This window comes from Tachysurus fulvidraco, chromosome 11, assembly GCF_022655615.1.
Source record: "Tachysurus fulvidraco isolate hzauxx_2018 chromosome 11, HZAU_PFXX_2.0, whole genome shotgun sequence".
In the NCBI taxonomy this organism is placed as follows: Eukaryota; Metazoa; Chordata; class Actinopteri; order Siluriformes; family Bagridae; genus Tachysurus; species Tachysurus fulvidraco.
In genome coordinates this window covers 8,586,837-8,606,418 of record NC_062528.1, presented here as the reverse complement: position 1 = coordinate 8,606,418, position 19,582 = coordinate 8,586,837, and the positions used below count along the sequence as shown (strand labels likewise).

At 36.7% G+C, this 19,582-nt stretch overlaps 1 protein-coding gene across 1 annotated transcript in view; it reads right to left on the bottom strand.

Moving 5' to 3' along the window:
- The window catches only part of grik4 (glutamate receptor, ionotropic, kainate 4), a 369,932-nt gene that overhangs the window by 114,205 nt on the left and 236,145 nt on the right, over positions 1–19,582 (bottom strand). The window contains exons 5-6 of the mRNA XM_027174034.2: positions 18,195–18,292; positions 2,707–2,872 (exon numbers count right to left, since the gene is read on the bottom strand). Of these exons, the coding sequence (XP_027029835.1) occupies positions 2,707–2,872; positions 18,195–18,292 (264 nt within the window). The remainder of the gene's footprint in view (positions 1–2,706; positions 2,873–18,194; positions 18,293–19,582) is intronic.

Here is a 19,582-nt window from a genome sequence, read left to right as displayed (position 1 = left end):
TGAATGAAGTGCATAATAATCTTATTAATCCTTTCAGCAAGCTTTTAAAAGCTTAAAATAAGAAATGAGCCCCACTACAGCCTTGTTTAACTCGATGGTCCGTGTGAATACTATTTATGACGGGGACGATGTTGTATATTTCAATATACTGTATGTTCCATCATGTGTCCAACGACCTAGTGCTTCTTTGTGGAGGAGAAGGAGGCTTCATGTCTAAACTCTTTTGGGAAGCACAATATGGTAGCAGTGAGTGATCAGCACTGTCATCACTGTTTTTTCTTTTTAGTCCAATACCAAGACTAGTATCTTAATATCAAAACTTCGAAAAGCCCTTGTCTTTAAAAAAGAGAGACATTTTTAATTCCTACAGTCAGAACTTATATCAAGAATTCTATGTGAAATACTGAACATCGTTTGAGCTTTCTGACTCTGTGTGATGGTTAATGATGTGTTACTGCTGAAACGGGAACGCTGGGAGCCGGCTTGCATTCGTGATTCTTGAATGTCTTGAATGACCAACAGTGAACTGTTACTGAGTAGCATTTCTAGTGAATCTTATCAGCTGTTGTTGTGTCTTCTGAGCGTAACAATTTAGAGATAGTTCTAAAGAGGATGTTAGGAGAAATCGTGTGTGTTTTATGCGTACTACAGTACAGACATTTTAAAAAACAAACTATTCCATAATTCCATAAACTATGGCTATATTATAATCTATTTTGCATAATAGATGCCATTTTGAATGAATATAATAAACTCGTCTCTACACGCTGTGCACTCATACTACACGATTTGTGTAGAAATTGCATCCTGCATCCCATTTGTTTTTCCTAACAAAGGCAAATGACATGAAATACATGTAATATGACACTGATAGCTTTAGCAGAAGACAGTGAATATTCTAAAAATAAGTCTGCGTCACTTTGACGGCTAATATAAAGGACATTTGTAAGATATCTTTTCCAGCAGAGTGTTGTCTGCCATCGTGAAATCTTTTCTCATCCAGCATCAGCGCCTGGGAACCTCAGCCCTCTTCTACTACACTTCCATGCTTTATTTTTTATAAGGTTGAATCAGTGCATCATCCAGGTTCATGAAAAGCACATGTTGGAATTTTCAGTGTGAACACACCTCCAGGGCTGTCAAGTATCACGCACTGAGAGTGACAGTCACTCATTTGGGTCTTTTCTCACGCTCTCCCGCCAAACATTGTATTTCTCATGTAGGAAAACTTTTTGACTATTTATCATAATATTTAATAAGCCGCAGCGCCCAAAATGTATCAGTCCGCACCGCTGTCTCTATGGAACCGGGCAGGAACCAAGTGCGTCACCTGGAGCTCTTAATCGAGCCTGACACTTATCAGCCAATCAAAAAAAAGAGGCTACACAATAGCCAATCAGAAAATAGCATTATCTGAGTAAGATTTAACACAACAACCAATGAAAAGAGAAAACATTAGAGAGGGTATTTTCGATGGTTTGAACTAAACGAAACAGCTCGTCTCTGGACGGGACATCAATCATGACCCTAAAAATGTCTGGGCTTGAGCCGAACTGTTTTAAATGGGATCAACATTACAAATGATAAAGGAGTCCAAAAAGGCAACTCTCTCTCTCTCTCTCTCTCTCTCTCTCTCTCTCTCTCTCTCTCTCACACACACACACACACACACACACACACACACACACACACAAATTAATAAAAGGCAACTCTCTCTCTCTCTCTCTCTCTCTCTGTCTCTCTCTCTCTCTCTCTCTCTCCCTCTCTCTCTCTCTCTCTCTGTCTCTCTCTCTCTCTCACACACACACACACACACACACACACACACACACACACACACACAAATGAATAAAAGGCAACTCTCTCTCTCTCTCTCTCTCTCTCTCTCTGTCTCTCTCTCTCTCACACACACACACACACACACACACACACACACACACACACACACACACACACACACACACACACACACACACACACACACACACACACAAATGAATAAATGGAAACTAAACAAATACTTTGTGTGTGTGTGTGTGTGTGTGTGTGTGTGTGTGTGTGTGTGTGTGTGTGTGTGTGTGTGTGTGTGTGTGTGTGTGTGTGTCACGCTTGCTTGTCTTCAAAACTTGAGAGCCCTGCACCTCTAATATTATTTACACAGTACTACACAATAGCACAGAAGAGTGTGTAAGTGCAAATAGACACACTTTTAGTTTTGAACACAGTGAGCGCTGTGAAGAAAAATTTCATATTGCAAGTTTCTTTAAATTGATATAACAGGATGACAATCAGGATGATATTAAAACAGTTATTTAAATATTTAAGAGTTAATAATGATTTGTCTGTATAGACGATGGCGAAGCAAAAAATATGATCTCTCCTTTAGAAAGCTGATTTTAAAATACACAGCTACTTAAACTGTTATGTATAAATATTGATTTGTTCATCATTATTAAATCATTAGTCATGTAGATTGATGTATTCAAACATGAATAAGGACACAAACTCTTTATAAACACTTGTTCGGTGTCAAATTATAAATGACTGATTCGCTCAGAGTTAATGATGTGTTAATCAAAGTTGTTATTAACATTATTGAAATGGAATATCAGGAAAAACTGATTTTAATCTTCTGAATAGAAATCATTTCATATTTCTATGCATAAAGCCATAGAACAGTGGGCATCAGTTGTGTTTGTTACTTACAGTTAGCCTGAGCACAGATGAGGCAAGATGTGGTGCTGTTGAAGAAGGTGAGGAGGCCAGCTACAGCCAGGCTGATGTCAGTGTTGGTGGGTCTGAGGTCTAGCGTGGTGAAACGAGGAAACTGCACCTTCAGTATGTCCTCTGGGGCCACCTTCACGTATGGCACCTTATTCAGACACACACATTTACAATTGTAAGAACCACTCGAGAAATTGTTCTCAAAGTAAAGCACAAAGCATTTCTTTAATTTTACCACTAAAATAAGTAAGAACTACAGTATTAGCCAAACCATCACAGAATAAAAGTAACAGGGAGATGTAACAAGTTTTTTCCTATTGCTTGCTTTCATGTTACAAAGGAATTTAAACAAAATCTGTACTTTTAACCGCCAGGATATTCAACGTAGTCATCAAACAACAGGAGGCACGGATTCATTTATTCCCACAGCATAACAATGACGATAGTTTCTGCTGTAATTCTAATCACATGTTTATATTACACAGGAACTTGTATGGAGGATTTTTACACATATAAGGTTAATAATAAAGTATATACATTATATATATATATAATGTCAGCGTGTCAGCATTCAGAAGGTTTTTTTTTAGAATGGGAAAGTCTATAGATGGAGGACATTTCACTGGTTTCTTTTCTATATGACAAGCTGCCTTCTTGTGTCTTTTTAACTTAGAAAAGTATATATAGAGAAAGATGGTGAGAGAATGGCAGTTTGTAGCTATAAAAAAGAACTTTCTTCTTTCTTTCTCTTTCATGGACATTCAACAACATTAATTGTTTAAACTAGATGTGGTTTTAAAATACACTATTGACAAAAAAAAAAATGAAAAAAATATTCCCTTCACTGTAACTAAGAGACTTAAACCTGTACCAGCATAACGATGCCCCTTTGTACAATGTGACGACCATGACGACATGGTTTGGAAGGACTCGAGTGGCCTGCACAGAGCGCTGACCTCAACCCTATTCATCATTTTTGTGATGAATTGAAACAATGCCTGCGCCCCAGGCTTCCTCGTCCAACATCAGTTTCTGACCTCACTAATGCTCTTGTGGCTGAATGAATAAATCCCAACAGCCATGCTCCAAATTGTAATGGATAGCCTTCCTTACACAGCAAAAGTGGGGACTAAATCTAGAATGTGATTTTTTAGGAAGGTTTGGGTACAGAGTCTCTTGTTAATTAAAAAAAAAATCTAAAAAAATGTTATGGCATAAGAGGTAGAAAAATACTTCAGAACATGCTGTAATGTGGTCTGTGATAGCTCAATGGTTAATGATCAGAAGGTTGAGGGTTCAAGCCCCAGCACCACCGAGCTGCCACTGTTGCGCCCTTGAGCGATGCCCTTAACCCTCTCTGCTCCATGGGTGCTGACCCTGTGCTCTAAACCTAGCTTCCTAACAAGCTTGGATATGAGTTAAATCAGATTTTTACTGTGCTATAGTGTATATGTGACAAATAAAGGCATATTTTTCTGTTATTGAAACATAATCAACCTTCATAAGGTGGTAAATATAACTCCACTTTGTTGACTATTTCCCTACAACATTAAAGTATGGCACATCACAGTTCTTAAATAGAAGGTTAAAATCTGAAATCCAAAATTTCTAAATATCCAATGAAGCACAAAAACTTTTTAAGAAAACTACCCTAAGAGAATGATTGATGTTTAGAAATACATTCTACTTTGTGTCCCTCAGAGGCAATGCTTTTTGTTGAGTTTTATTTTGATACGTGCTGATGTGTGGGTGAGTCAGGACACAGTGGTGCCTGAAGGAGATCATGGAGGACACAATGCATCTGGGGAGCAGGCCTCTTCATCACTCCAGATTGCCTGCCTACGTGATGTTGTGTGACCATGTACCGCACTTGTACACCCCTGTGTCCCCAATTGGTTTCCCATCACTTTCCATCAGGGAGTAATGGAGTTGCCGGTAGCAAGGATGGATTGAACTGACATGATGGGCATGAGACGGATTTTTTGGATTGGAGCAATGACGGGCAAGTAATAGCCATGCAACCGCTGGGACCATGTGATCTTGATGTGAGCTGGCTCTTTTTCTATCTGCATGTGTTTTCCCATCGGTTCCTCTGTTGCACATTGTAGATGATGCACAAGTATCCATGAAGTATCCAGTATGGTGTTTTTGCATGAGAATACACCCAATCAGCTCCTAAATCTTACACGTTTTATTGTCTCTCAGTCAAATATCTAGCTTGTCCTTAACAGTTACAGCTGTGACTGTTCAGCCATTTTAGCTTACAGTCCTCATTTTCTAGGCCATGGGTTAGTTTTGTATCATGGCTTGGAAAACAAAGTAAGCAACTTTGACCTTCTATATATATATATATATATATATATATATATATATATATATATATATATATATATATATATATATATATATATATATATATATATATATAAAAATTCTCTAACATAATTTTATTGCAAAATGTGCAAAGCACAAACCAAAAAGAATGAAGAGAATACATTTTAATTTCTGGTGTATTATTATGTAGTGTGCTGTAATGTTAACAAAGCTCTCCTTTGCTCAAGGAATTTTTATTTATTTTTTTTTTTTTTACATTTTTTTCAGAAACTTTAGCCTTTGCTTCTTTATTCATGCAGAAAGCGTGGAATTTTATAACATGGACTAACAACATTTAATAGTGAGCAACTTTTGTTATTGCTTGAAAATGTCCTCTAGTTAGGGGAGAGTTCACCCAGGTTCAGCATTTGACAGCATCCTGGCTAAAACTCTCATTCACAACAGAGTCATCATTTGGAAACATCAAACACTTTTTGGGGTTTGCTACGCCATTTATGTATGACATTTATTTCCAATTATTTTAGCACATATGTTTTGTGATTTCTTGTTGTTTGACTCACGCAGGTTATTGGATCCCTTTTCAGGATTGTTCGATTATTATTCGATTATTAGATCAGTGGCATAATATAAAATGAATAGATAAGTAGCAAGTAATTCCTTAATACAACTTTTCAAAAATTAGTCTGTGTGTGATTTTGCCATCATTATTTGAACACACAAATTGCAATAACACCATAATGGGGCATAATTAGATACAGTTTAATTACATTTTTGTATCAAGTAACTAGCTTCTCTGTACACAGCTAAATACTCGAAAAACCTATAGCAATTAACAGCATATTAGCTCTATTAATACCTTCGGCACTGTTTACTTGTTCTGACAAAAGTCTTTATTTAATTGTAATTTCATTCACTTATTGTCTTCATTAATGAATTCCCCTTCCCTCTCTTGGTTTTGTTTAGTCAGCATGATAGTTGACCATTTCCTGCACTCCATAGCAGCGTTTAAAGGTAATTTGTGTTTCACACAGAGTGCATATTGTTGCTTGTCCCTAGCGTGATGAGCTACAGTACATTAGTTGTAAACTGAATGCTAATTTCAGAAACACTGTTGCATCCGCAAATAGAGTTCACATCAAGATGCTTCGTGGAGTACATACATATGGCTCAAAGTGCACACTTTTTTCAGGTTTTTATCTCACAATTCCACTTAAAATGATTGTAGACATGCTTCATGTCTAGTTTAAAGCGTGACATGAAACTATATATATCTATAACATACTGAATGAAGTTCTACATCGAATTGCATGATTATTTTACATTATCACAAGGTTTTTGAGTAACACTTACGGATATATAATGTTTATATTATGTTTAGAGTTAATAATAATGGTTATATGATTATGGTTATATGATGTTTATAACAGTTGGAATCTATATGCTGACCAATATCCTGGATCGGATCGATTAGTATTATAAAGGGTTTTGAGTTGTATTGGGTTTTTGAGTAGTAGTCTGTAGTATTGTAAAAAAAATAAAAATAAAAATTGAGTATCACTCCTAACTGAATTTTCTATCACTGTTAGATACCATGTCACCATGTTTTGCAGTACTAATATTATAGAACTCAAAGATTAGTAACTAACTAATTGTGATGATTTAGTTTTCAATTATAGGTGAAGTTTATAACAAAAATTAGATTTTTTTTAATGCCTATCTGTGTGTTATATATTTATGCTGAACAGAGACTACAACAGGGATGTTGAGGTTATCATGTGCCATTGTTACAACACAACCTGCCACATCACCTCCAGGCAACGGGAAGGAACCATCGGCAGAATGCTGAGCACTTCCAGTTCATGCAGTTCACTTCCACAAAGTATTGCCAATGACTTGTCCTGCATTACAAAGATTTCTGGATTGTTTACTGACCCTGTCTTTGCTATTGTGTATTGGACTGTTTGCTAATAAATCTGCTTAAGGTATCACCAACCTCAAGTTCCACGTTTACAGCCATTTACCCATTTTTATTGATGTACCAGATGTTCATCAGTTACGCAGGTGTACATAGTAATAAATGGCTTTACTTAAATCCTCAGTTTGGCATTGTACTTTAGGTCTCACATTGACAACTGACATCTTATTATTATTACACCATCTGCATAGGTCTTGTGTAATTATGGTCTTTTGTAATGGGCAATTAAAAAATGGGACATTTCATTCATTTTTAGATTTCCATGGGTTTTGTAATTACCTGCAAGTAATATGAACAATTCTGTGCTTTTTTTTCCTCATCAAACTAAAACACAGCTATTTAGTTCTGATTTACAAATAAGCACAATTTCTGTCTCACCCTTTCTCTTGTCGTCCTCTTCGTCTTCCATTTTCTGTGCTATCGTTAATGAATCCTTGTGAGCGTAATGACACATCTCACCCTCTGACTCTCACACACAATTAGATAAACAGCAACTTCAGTTAGAAGTTGTCATGCTCCCCTTAATCTTTACACTAGGTGCCATTTTTATTTGGAGAATAATTTGTTCTCTGCATGATGCCAACCAGAGTGTGAAAAGAAGCATAAGAAGAAGAAAAAAAACACAATTAAGTAAAAGAACTGCCTTCAGTTTAATAAGATCAGAGCAAATGTGATTGGATTTGTTGAACTAATTAATAGCTGAAATGTCGTATCCAGTGCGTTTCAGGGGAAGTGTTGCACTTGGTAATGAATGCAGGACCGGTGTGTTGAGTTTAAATCTTCACAGAAAGCACATTAAAATGGATTCCAGCAGACCTGAAGAAGCTAAAGGTTTATAAAATGCTAGAAATTAGATTTAAAAAACATTTAAGGAAGAAAAATGTATGTTGCTGTAAAGCACTAATATGATTAATACATCTAGTCTTAAATTACTTTATAAGATGAAAAGCTTACAATACAAATGTCTCTTACAATACAAATGTCTCTTACATACACTATTTATACACCATAGAAGAAAAATATGTGTTTTATTTCAGCAGATGGTGTGTGCTTCAGAACGACTTCCTGGGACTTACTGTGAGTCTCGTGGCCCAAACACAAAATTTATGTATATTGCTCCCTGCCCTTTGGAGTAACAGAGTAGCCTCCAGTGGCTGAAGATGTGCTAATTACAGTCTTTTTAAGGAACACTTAGTGTGGGCTAGTGGGAGCTAAATAATGGCAGACAAGCAAGTATCCAGGAAGCTGGGTATCCACCAGGCTGCGTTTAACCTCTGCCTTGGACCCCGGACAGACCAGAGCATCTGGATTGCATGGCTGTAGGGAATCCAGCTGCCTTCACAAAATGGACAAAATACAATGAAAAAGTCAAATGAATCTATTATATATTCTATATATGTATGCTTTAGTTTCTTATTTACAGTATGCTTTGGTGTCCTTCCACTGTGAAAAATGACTTTTTAGAAAATGGAAATAGGATAAATGTATTAAAATTTTATATGAATTACATAAGAATACGTTTCTAAATTTATAAGCATACAATAAACCAAATACAGGGTTATTAAACCTGTTTCTAGCCATTTATTTACTCATTTCAAGCTTTCAATAGGTTGGGCAGAAATGTATTACTATTATTATGATTATGATTATGATTATATTTATGATGATGACACTGACGATTATTATTTTTATTATTATTATTATTATTATTATTATTATTATTATTAGGTTAATAATAATATTTGAAATTATTTGAAAAAAGTTAGGTTATATAATTTTGACTATATTCATAATATTTTTACCTGGTATGTTTTGTTTTTGTATTTTATTTTTATTTATTTATTTATTTATTTATTTATTTATTTATTTGTTTGTTTGTTTGTTTGTTTGTTTGTTTGTTTAATGGCTCACATGCCTCATGTTGTACATTGCTTTGTTGAACTGCCTTGGAGAAATTTGAACTTTAAGAGCATTAAAATCGTGCTGATCTGCCTGGTCTAGTTGTGTGGTTATTTGTAACTCCCTAAATGAGAGGCCTCCATGAGTCTGCATTAACTCCTTAAACTGTCAGCATATTTAGTTATTCAGCTTTAAAGCTGTGCATAAAATGCATATTAAGTTGTTGTTTTTATGAATTATTCAGAAACCTGAAAACATTAGCTGTTCAAACGCAGGGCCTTTTGCCACTAGGTCTTTAGGTTAAACCTGCTTCCCTAGTGAGCACCTTGCAAGTGTCCAACTCAATTTCGCTTGTGGTATGTGAACAAACACTCCATTTGTAAGATTTCCAATTCCAAAAGAGAACTATGCAAATTTCATGCCATATGGCAAAGCAGGGTATAATGAGATCCTACACCTGCTACTTGCACCTTGTGTGCCAGAGAAACAAAACTCCGGTTTAATAAAAGATCACTAGCTGCAAATGAATGCAAGCTTATTCTGACTGATTGCTGTAGAGTATTGAACTAACACTGTAATGCAGATTACCCACTATGTAAATGCTTTAAAAAAAAACCTTGTGTTTTTTTTGTTCATTTAAGCTACATTCAAGGAAGCCTCGTGAGACCCTGCAATATAAGTCAGGCATTATTATCCGGCATAGCATTAGCCATCTTGTGAGTGAGTGAAAGTAGGGTGTATCTGAAGTCACAGTGAGGTGCAGGAGTGGAAGTGCTGGAAGCTGGGTTAAAGATCCAGGAAATAAATGATTCAGCAGATTCACAGCAATGAAAAAAAAAAAAATACTGGACTAGCCATGTGCACACGGCACTATTCTCTAAAGTAATGAAGTGACTAATTCACCTGATGTTTTGTATTGATCCCATCATTGTGCATACACACTAGCTCAGTCAATCAAACACTGACATGCCTGTGGCTAAAGACATAGAAGAAGCCATAAGATTATTTTTCTATCTGAAGTTAATGTGGGGTAATAAGCTATAGGATTTCTTCTGCCGCTGGGAATACAGCCGGTGCATACAGGTGCAGTCTCATTTGATCTACTGAATAGATTAATAACCGTAATAACTGAAGAGAATTTTGAGAATCCCATTGGGACTTTGAGGTGAGCTGAACATAGCTGAACGTTCATAGGCAGATCTTTATTTCATCGATTACTCCACCTCTGCTTTGGTCTGTTCACTGATCATTGTTATATAATAAAGAAGAAGAGGTTCGCTGGATTTTTGGTGGTTTATCGGAGTAGGTATTATGAAGAGAGGGATATTATTATCTTCAGTAATCCAAGGAATTGTGAAGTCATGGATAAGATCCTCTGCTGCATATATTCTCTGAGTGCTAAGCTGGAAAACTAGAAAATTGCCAATTAGAGGCAATTTTGAAAAGGAATTTAGAGCAAATCCATGTGGACACGAGAAGAACACTATTATTATTATTATTATTATTATTATTATTATTATTATTATTATTGTTGTTGTTGTTGTTGTTGTTGTTTTTAACAATTACAGCAGCAGCAACAAAATTTAAATGATGATGATGATGATGATGTTGATGATGATGATGATGACGATGATCGTTGCTGTTTAAATGTACTACAGGCTAAAAATAGAATCAATAAGAATAAATATATACCAAAAATAAACTTTTAATAAAAATTTTATATACTATACAGGTGGAAAAGGGAAGAAGTATATGGAAAAATATACAAAATGTATATGTGAATGCTGGTTGGTGGTGAATCTGACTTTCGTGCAATACAGAGGTCTGTTAGAGAGCGAGATAGAGTGTGGGAAGTCAGCCAGCTGGCAGCATGATAAGCATTAAAATGGCAGATATTCCTGTACATGTCACTCTTTTTTTCTCTCAGAGTCTCTCTGGCCAATGTGCTCGTATTCTGTTTATAATGTGCGCTGAGCATATTTAGGCCATTTTTGTTTACTGTCAAATTATGATTGGATCACACAATTGCAAACTAATTCTAGGAAATCAACTGTATTTATGAAAGTGGATATGCGCTTGACTTTGCGCTCATATTAAGCACACGCAGCTGCAAAATGCCTTCATGTGTTTGAAATGAAGGTGCAACTGAGTCAGGTGGTAGATCATCACATCAATTGTTTCAGGGAATGCCTACTACATGCGCTAATTGTGGTTTAAAAAGCCTTACCCAATGGAAATGGTCAACTCCAGAGCTGTGAGAAAGCTTGGGAAGTAACAATGATGTGCTAATAAGGTACTTCTTATTAAATTAAGGCTTTAGTGTCAGAACAACTAAAAGGTGTGAGGGGCATTACGGCTGATATGCCACTTCATTACTTATTGGTCAAATGAAAAGACTAGAGAATGTCCTACTTTGTATAAAAAAAATGTGACTGCAATTAAAATGTTGCACAAAGGCCCTGTGTGCTGAATTTCTTTGCTAGATGTGAGTGTACTGACATCATGCCAATGCTAATTTAAACTCGGTTTGGAGGGTAACACAATCACAAATGGTCGGTGGATAACCATGAATTGTCTGAATTTTGTACATTGAATAGAATATATAATCAGCCTTCTCAGATTGTTCACTGACTTCCAATATTTTCCCTGATTTCCCCAATATCTCCCTAAAATGCATTCTGTATGTAACACTACAGTATATTGCCAAAAGTGTGTGTCTTCCTGGCCATTAAAAAGAAGTTCCAGTTCATCCCAAAGTTGATCAATGGAGTTGAATCAGGGCTCTGTGCAGGACTCTCTCATTCATCCACTCCAGCTTTGACCAAACCATGTCTTCATGGAGCTTGCTTCATTCACAGGGACATTGTTATGCTGAAACACGTTTGGGCTTCGTAGTTCGAGGGAAATTGTAACGCTACAGAGTTGCCCAGAGTTCATCTCACCTACTCTGCACACACGAGTCAGGTGTGTGGCTGTGACTCAGTTAATGTTCAACTCCATTAAGTAGGGGATTTTATTCGCTTTAAATAAAGCGATTCTCTTTAATGTAGTTGATGCAGACTCATTCATAAATTAGTTGCAGCAAGAATGCTGATTACCGATGTAATTTTCCATGAATCTGCTTTATTAGCGATTAAAATCTTACTTATCTAGTTAACCTTAGCTTGTTTACAATAGCTTGTTGCATAGTACACTGTAACTAACACGCCAAAGCTGTTTCCCATGCATTGTTTTATTTGGGACGACTTGGCATAATGTTAACTTTACATTAACGGCCACAATTAGCATATTGTTTAGCCGTGCATTTACTAAATGAGCACTGTGCTACGTCCGAACTGACCTCACTGTATTTTTGTATAATCGATTTCTATTGTTATTAAGTGTCTTAATTATTTAATTTTAAATGAAATTTTAAACCTTTTTTTAATTCCTTGTTTTTATTGTGATTATTTTTATGATAGTTTTACTTTCTTTGAGGAAAAACTTTGAAAATAACCATAATGACATAATAATGATAAAAGCAAATTTTTTCACTGTGGGGACGTCTTTATAAGTACAATTAGACTATTATTTGTGTCCCCCTTCAAAAATTGCTCATGAGAAATTTTATATTTATTGTCCCCCCTACGGTTAAATGAAATTTACGCAAATGGCTACAGCATACAAAGACATGCCACAGGATCGTGTGCATCTAGCCTATGGGTGAGATTGTCAGGTGTCCACAAACTCTTAGCCTTATAGGATATAAGTGCATGCTTAGGAATGTATATGTCCAGAATGCAGACTAATTATGGCTCAAACAGCTTAGAATACAAGGCCCTTTTGGTATGTTATTCAACTTTTTTCCCCCCATTTTTTGGCTCATCTAACAAACCTCGATAACAGCACATGCCGTTGAATTAATATTTGTCTCTCGCACAGATTTATTTTCACAGATTCTAGCAAAACTGTCTCATTGAAAAGCCGCGCTGATTGTTTGCTCGTCTCACTGAACTAAATTAAAATGCTATAATCTCAAGATACAATCTCAAAATGATTAGTATTCATTTGCCAAAAATTAACATAAAAATAATCATCGCTCCTTTGTTTACTTTTCATTCGATACCAACAGACAGTGTGGCAAGGAGAATCCAGCACTGTAGAGGATGAAGGGATTTTTAAAATCTGGAACACAAACAATTTTCATATTAATGTGTCATGTTCCTTCCATGTTTATGTTAATGTTTCTGAAGCCGTTGGTTTTGCGCTCTCTAGAGAATCCCTCTAACCCGACCTGACAATACACACATACACACTCCCTCATCTTTCAGGGTCAAACTTGAACAATGGAGACATGAAAAGCTAAATAATTGTCAGGACTTATTAAGGTAGCCTTAATATTTACTCTTATTGATAGTTTGGCTTACATGGATGTCGATTTTCTTGGCAGCTCTTACTAAATTATTTAATTTTACATCTGCAGGTTTCCAGAACTTTATTTAGCAGAGATGGGGATTTTTCAGTAGTGTCTAAAGGTGCTGGCTTGTCCATAGGGCAGATGTTACAGAGGCCAACGATCTGCCATGTCAGCCTTCAAACGTAAGTTAATGTTATTTAAATCCATCACAATTCCATACATTTCAAATTCAATTAAAAATATCACCTGCTTTTTTAAAATATTATATATTTTTTTAAATGCTATTTTCTGACAGCTATAAGTGTCATAGTTATGCCAATATCCAAACCGACCTACATGTGGACGAGTGCCAACCCCACAATGGGTTGCACTTCTAAGAACCCTGATCAGCAGGGAGACGTCTTGTCTGAACGTCTTGTTTTGTGCTTCGGGAGTCACATATAAATAGGGGAGGAGTTCTGGATGTTTATGTTGATGGTTGTATAGTGTTGAACTACATTACCCATCAGCCCCAGCACATCACAGGATCATTAATAACTCAGACCTGTTTCATTTTTCTCCAAATTAAAACCCCATCTTATGTTCTGATTTCTCTGTTTCTTGTACTTATTGTTCTTTCCTTCTGTCTTCTGTTTATATTTGTGGTTCTTGCACTCACAGAATTGTTGTAATTGTTGCTGTGTACTTCATATAATAAAAATCTGCACATGCATCTGCTTCCACCTCCTATCCCTGGCAATACGCCGGTGTTCCCTTGCTTTGTTTTCTCTTCTACATATTGTGCAATCATGAGGAAGACTGCTCAGTGTTCCATTTCACTCCATAGAGTTATTACACAAAATGGTCAAAATTGTGACCTACGGCAAGTGCTAAAAGAAGCCCACTCTGCTCCAGGTTTAGTTTCTATGTGAGGGGACTGACAGACAGGACTGTTAATCTTATTGTCTTTTCTGTGTTCATCTCACAGCTCATGAAATCAGTGATGGAACCCACACCTGCTCTATCCCATTTTTATTTTAAGTTATCAAAAAGAACCATCTTCGGCTCTTCTACTGATCAAAAAGAAAGAGATTACTAAGTTGAATTTATACTGATATCTAGCTAGCTACTTAAATAGCCAGGTTGTGAGTGAGACTTTGAAGCGCAATTATCAGCAAATCGAAACCATCATCAACAGAAACCGCACCAATTGATTTTAATACGATAACCTCCGATTACAATAAACCCCACATCAAACATTTGAAGCATCTGAAAGTTGGATTTTTTACAGAAAAGAAGCAAATTGATCAGTGAGTTGGCAGTGTAATGTCAGAGATGTTCATCTTTCTTTGGGCTCTGAACCGGGGTACTGGCTTTTAGTCAAGGTCTTTCTGCTCTCGCAATGAAAACTAGTGTACGTAGTGTGTTCAAATTCATACAGGTCTTATTAAAACAGAACTGCCAATTACAGGGTTGCTCAAAAATAAATAACTAACTAACTAACTAACTAACTAACTAAATAAATAAATAAATATAAGACATTAGTCTCGAGTCTGTTTGAGGCTAAATTATTATTAAATGTCATGCTTGAGCAAAATCTATGACCATGAGTCACTAGTTGTAACTGTATCACCTTTAATGACAAAAAAAAAAAAAGGATAGAAATAACAGATTAAGGAAGTAGATCCAATAAAAGCTGCATTTAAAGCTGCTCTTTGCTTGAATTGATATCGTGCAGGAAAAGTGACCTTAAATCCAATGCCAGTATAATGCCTATTCGGACGGGACTATTTTTACAGGGCGGTCGTTAGAGAAATTTCAGTTTCACAGACGTACTTTGTGATTTTAATCCCGTCCGAATCTGCCATGTCTGTCTATTTCTCACACGACCTGTGTAAAAATCCCAGAGCAAATTACCTACTGTTTTTCAGCAAAATCGGCGCTCCTCTGAGAAATCTAATCCCGTCTGATTGCGAATGTCTGTGATTGCCGAAAATGTTTTTTTCCAAAATGCGTTTTCTTGTCTGTTTTGGTCAACGTGAACTACCGTATTAACCCTAGTGCACCGGTATTCAAGTTTCTGCTTTCTGCACACCAATAATGAATGTAAATGTGTTTGCTACCCTGAGAAGAAATAAAAAAAATTAAAGCAACAAGAAGAGCCAAATCATGTAAATTGTTAAGACTGGCTACTGTAAAATCAGTTTCAGGTAAGAGTACTTTCATTTCTATAGTCAATTACATAACGTGAAAATTATATAAAAACGTATTTATTCCAGTGGGTTTATAAGAAGTTCTATATAAAACATATAAATCATATGACCATACGCAATCCACGCATCCTGGACATGTGGTCTTATCCCACATGTAAAACACAGACACTCCTACCTCCGTAATAAACACAGAGATGTTAGTCCTGTCCGAATCCATACATGAAATGACAGATGACGGCTGAAAAGAATTCGAACTCAAACGTCGTTTGGAAAACTAGTCCCGACACACCTCTGTTTTAGATGAACTCCAACCTGTGCGAGTCAACTGTCATGCCCGAGGCCAGAATATAGATTTTGGCATTAAATACTCACTATGCATCCATAACTAGATTCTGTAAGATTACCATGCCACGAGATGCACCACACCAGGTTGTAAACACATTATAAGACCATGCATTTATCACAGGAAAACGTCAGACATATTGGATTTTATTAAAATGCCACATTAACACAAATAGATTAAGGTGAGATAATGTTCACATACTACAGAACAGTGCTGGAGGTTACTGAAGAGCTGCCATGTTGTTGCTTTGGTGTAATAAATTAGACACTATAAAACTCGTTCACACCAGGGAGTCACATACATCATCAAAACTCATAATAGCTAATCTGGAACCAGCTTTTGGTGATACTTGATACCAGAAGAAAGCATGCACGGCAGGGGACGGTTCCTCAATCCTGAATCACGCAGAGATGCAGACGGACAAATGGGATTTCATGTTCTGTGCCTGGAGCACTTAGCCCTGATGGACACAAAATAAATGTCCTGTCCTTATAAGGACACAAATGCTGGTCAATAATGAGAACATTCAGATGGTACATTACTAACAAGTAAATGTGTTTTTGTGAGTTTTTTTTTTTTTTTTAACCAGAGCCAGATGCGGCTGAGTAGTACTACATTGTATGGAAAGGTTCTGATGAAATCCAGGTAACGAGCTAATGAGCCATATTTTCATATTGTCCACTATCTACAAACATGTTCAATTCAACTCAATTCAAGTTTATTTGTATAGCGCTTTTTACAATTGACATTGTCTCAGAGCAGCTTTACAGAACATAAATATGCATTTAATATAAAGAATAATATAAAGATTAATAGAATACAAAATTCAAGATTAATATTAAATAGATTTAGTTCACAATGTGTTTGTATTTATCCCCAATGAGAAAGTCTGAGGTGACTCAGGCAGCAGTGGCAAGAAAAAACTCCCTTAGATGGTAAAGGAAGAAACCTTGAGACGAACCAGACTCAAGGTGAACCCATCCTCGTGTGGGTAACACTGGAGGGTGTGATTATAAATATACAGTCTGACAAATGTTGTATTGATGCAAAAGATCACATGGAGTTCACATCTCCTCTATAGTATCACAGAGTCCAACTGGAGCTGGTAGATCTCTAGATGCCTCAGGATTCTCAGAGTCGGCCTCGTCTCAGTGGAGGTCCAAAATCTTCATTGCACGGAAGACGATCGGAGCTGGTACAATGTCTGGATGCCTCGGGATGCCTCATGTCTCTCAAATAAGACACTGTACATTTACTTTACTGCACATTTACAGGTATTTCCTAACACTATTTCCCTACAACAGTAACATGCTCCATACAGTAAACATATATATATATACTGTATACGTACATCCATTGTACATTTACATCTTACATATATGGCAATTGGCAGACGCCCCTTATCCAGAGCGACGGACAAAAGTGCTTTTAATTCTCTGTTGATGAAAACATCAACAGGTTTCTCTGGGTTACAGCCTTAAAACTCCAAACTCCATCAGCCATCAACCTAAAACTCTGTTCAGAGTTTTTCTTTAATCCAAATTTTCATGCCCTCCCATCAACACCTCCTACAGGACTACGATAAATTCTGCCTGCCCTAAAAACAAATCCATAAATATTCATGACCGCCGATTACAGCTGACGTAAACATGAAAGCTTGTATCAGCCCCTCAATACGTGACCGGAGCGTTCATCTGTAGGACGTGCCAATGAATATTTATCCCTGATGTCCGATTTCTAAGGTAAGCTGAAGTTGATCTTGACTAATGAGGACATTATGGAATGATGCTAAGTCAGTAGACCAGTTCGAGTAAACGTGTTTGATTATTTATCAGCTGTGTAATGTATTCCAGTGAAGCTTGAACATCTCGGTATTTGAAAGCGAGGCAGTGCAAAACATCAGACAGCACATCAGGAAATTAATACATAATTCAGAGGAATTCAGGGTGTTGTGTTTGCTGACAAGACAAAAAAATGTACCGAGTAATGCAGAAACATGTTTCTGGATGTGCTGAAACAGAATTCAGTATGTTGTACCTTTAAAATCATTTTAGCTGAAGATAAGCTTTAGTCAAACGGGATTATATTCGATAGAGCAAAAACAGATAGGACTGATACATCAGGTCTGCTACCTGTTAACAATGTGTACAGTAGGTGACAGCTAAGAGTGTATACATGCCAGTTAGAATGTTTGTCCCGTATTCTCATGATTTGGACGGCTTTCGGGTACAGAATGTAACGACAATATTACCAATGATATGAACGATTGTTCAGTAATACATAATGGGCTGCGGCACAATTCTGTATAGAGGAGAACGAGCCAGCACTCACCTCTTTCTCTCCACAGATATTGCTGATGATGGAGTTGGATGCCGGGCTGGCGGAGGGACCCAGGACTGCCACCACCCCTTTCGACATGATCTGGCACACTGTCAGGAAGCAGGAGAAAGACCAGAATCACTCTCTTCAGCATCAAAGCACATTTCTGTAAATGTATTGAACCAATTCAAGCAAAAATCCTCCTTTCTGAACATCGGAAATAGAATCCAATCCAATAACATCACCCGACATTAATGTTAATGTCTAGCTTATTGTCTAAACTGCACACTCTCTCAATATTTATACAACATGTACACAACATATGAGAAATGCATGGTACAATGCATTGTACAATTATGTGGCAGGATTATCTGTCAGAGGAAAAAAAAATTAATTGGTGAGGACAAAACAGAATACAATAGTGGGATGTTATCTAATCTTCTTTAGCAATGATGGAAATGTTCAAGTAAGGATATAATCCCTTTATTTTAATTAGTGTTGTAAGGGCAGGGTTGGAATGTGTGTGTACCTGTAGCAGAGAGAGAGAGAGAGAGAGAGAGAGAGAGAGAGAGAGAGAGGGGTGGTGGCTAAAAGAATGCCTGAGCAGAGAATTTACACAGCCTTAGATTGGAAATTAGGGAAGCAATGAATCAGGTGATAATAATCCCTTAATGACCAACGAGAGAGCCTGACTGCCTGCCTGCCTGACTGCCTGCCTGCCTGCTCTTAATCTACTGGTGTATCAGGATTTTCACACCAAGTGCTAAGGCTGAATAAGTCCAGCCAAATCAGAGAGATTGCGTTCCTATCTTGGCCTACATAAATGTTTGGCTGCTGCAGCAGTCTATAGAACAGCTCTACAATGTTAAACCCAAAAGATATCTCATTTGATTTAAATAGGCTGCAATGAGTCTACAGATTCGATGAATTATTATTGGGGCCTAAGTGGAGAAAACCAGTCAAGTGTGAGTTTTAGTGGTTTGCTGCCTTTAAATGACTAACCATGTGGCTATTCGGCAGCTGTGCAGTTCATTCCGTGAAGCATTAAATGTTATTTCAAATCATTTTAAAACAAAATTGAGGGCTTGGTGTGGATGTAACCAATGGTAGTGGATTTAAAGAGAATTGAATCACCAATAATCTAAATGTATATAATCGTAAGTTCTATACATTTTTTTCTGATTCCTGTACATATCATGAACCAGTAAATTAGTGCAATTGATTAAGTTACGACATTATTAACCATACCTTGTAAACTTACAGGTACTGTACATCAAAAACAAAGAAAATGGAACCAATACATATTAATAACTCCATGTGATAATCCATGTGAGGGTGGTCTGAAGCCATTATAAGTACGAATGTGAATACTGGTTGTCCAATATCCAGGTGAAGAGAAT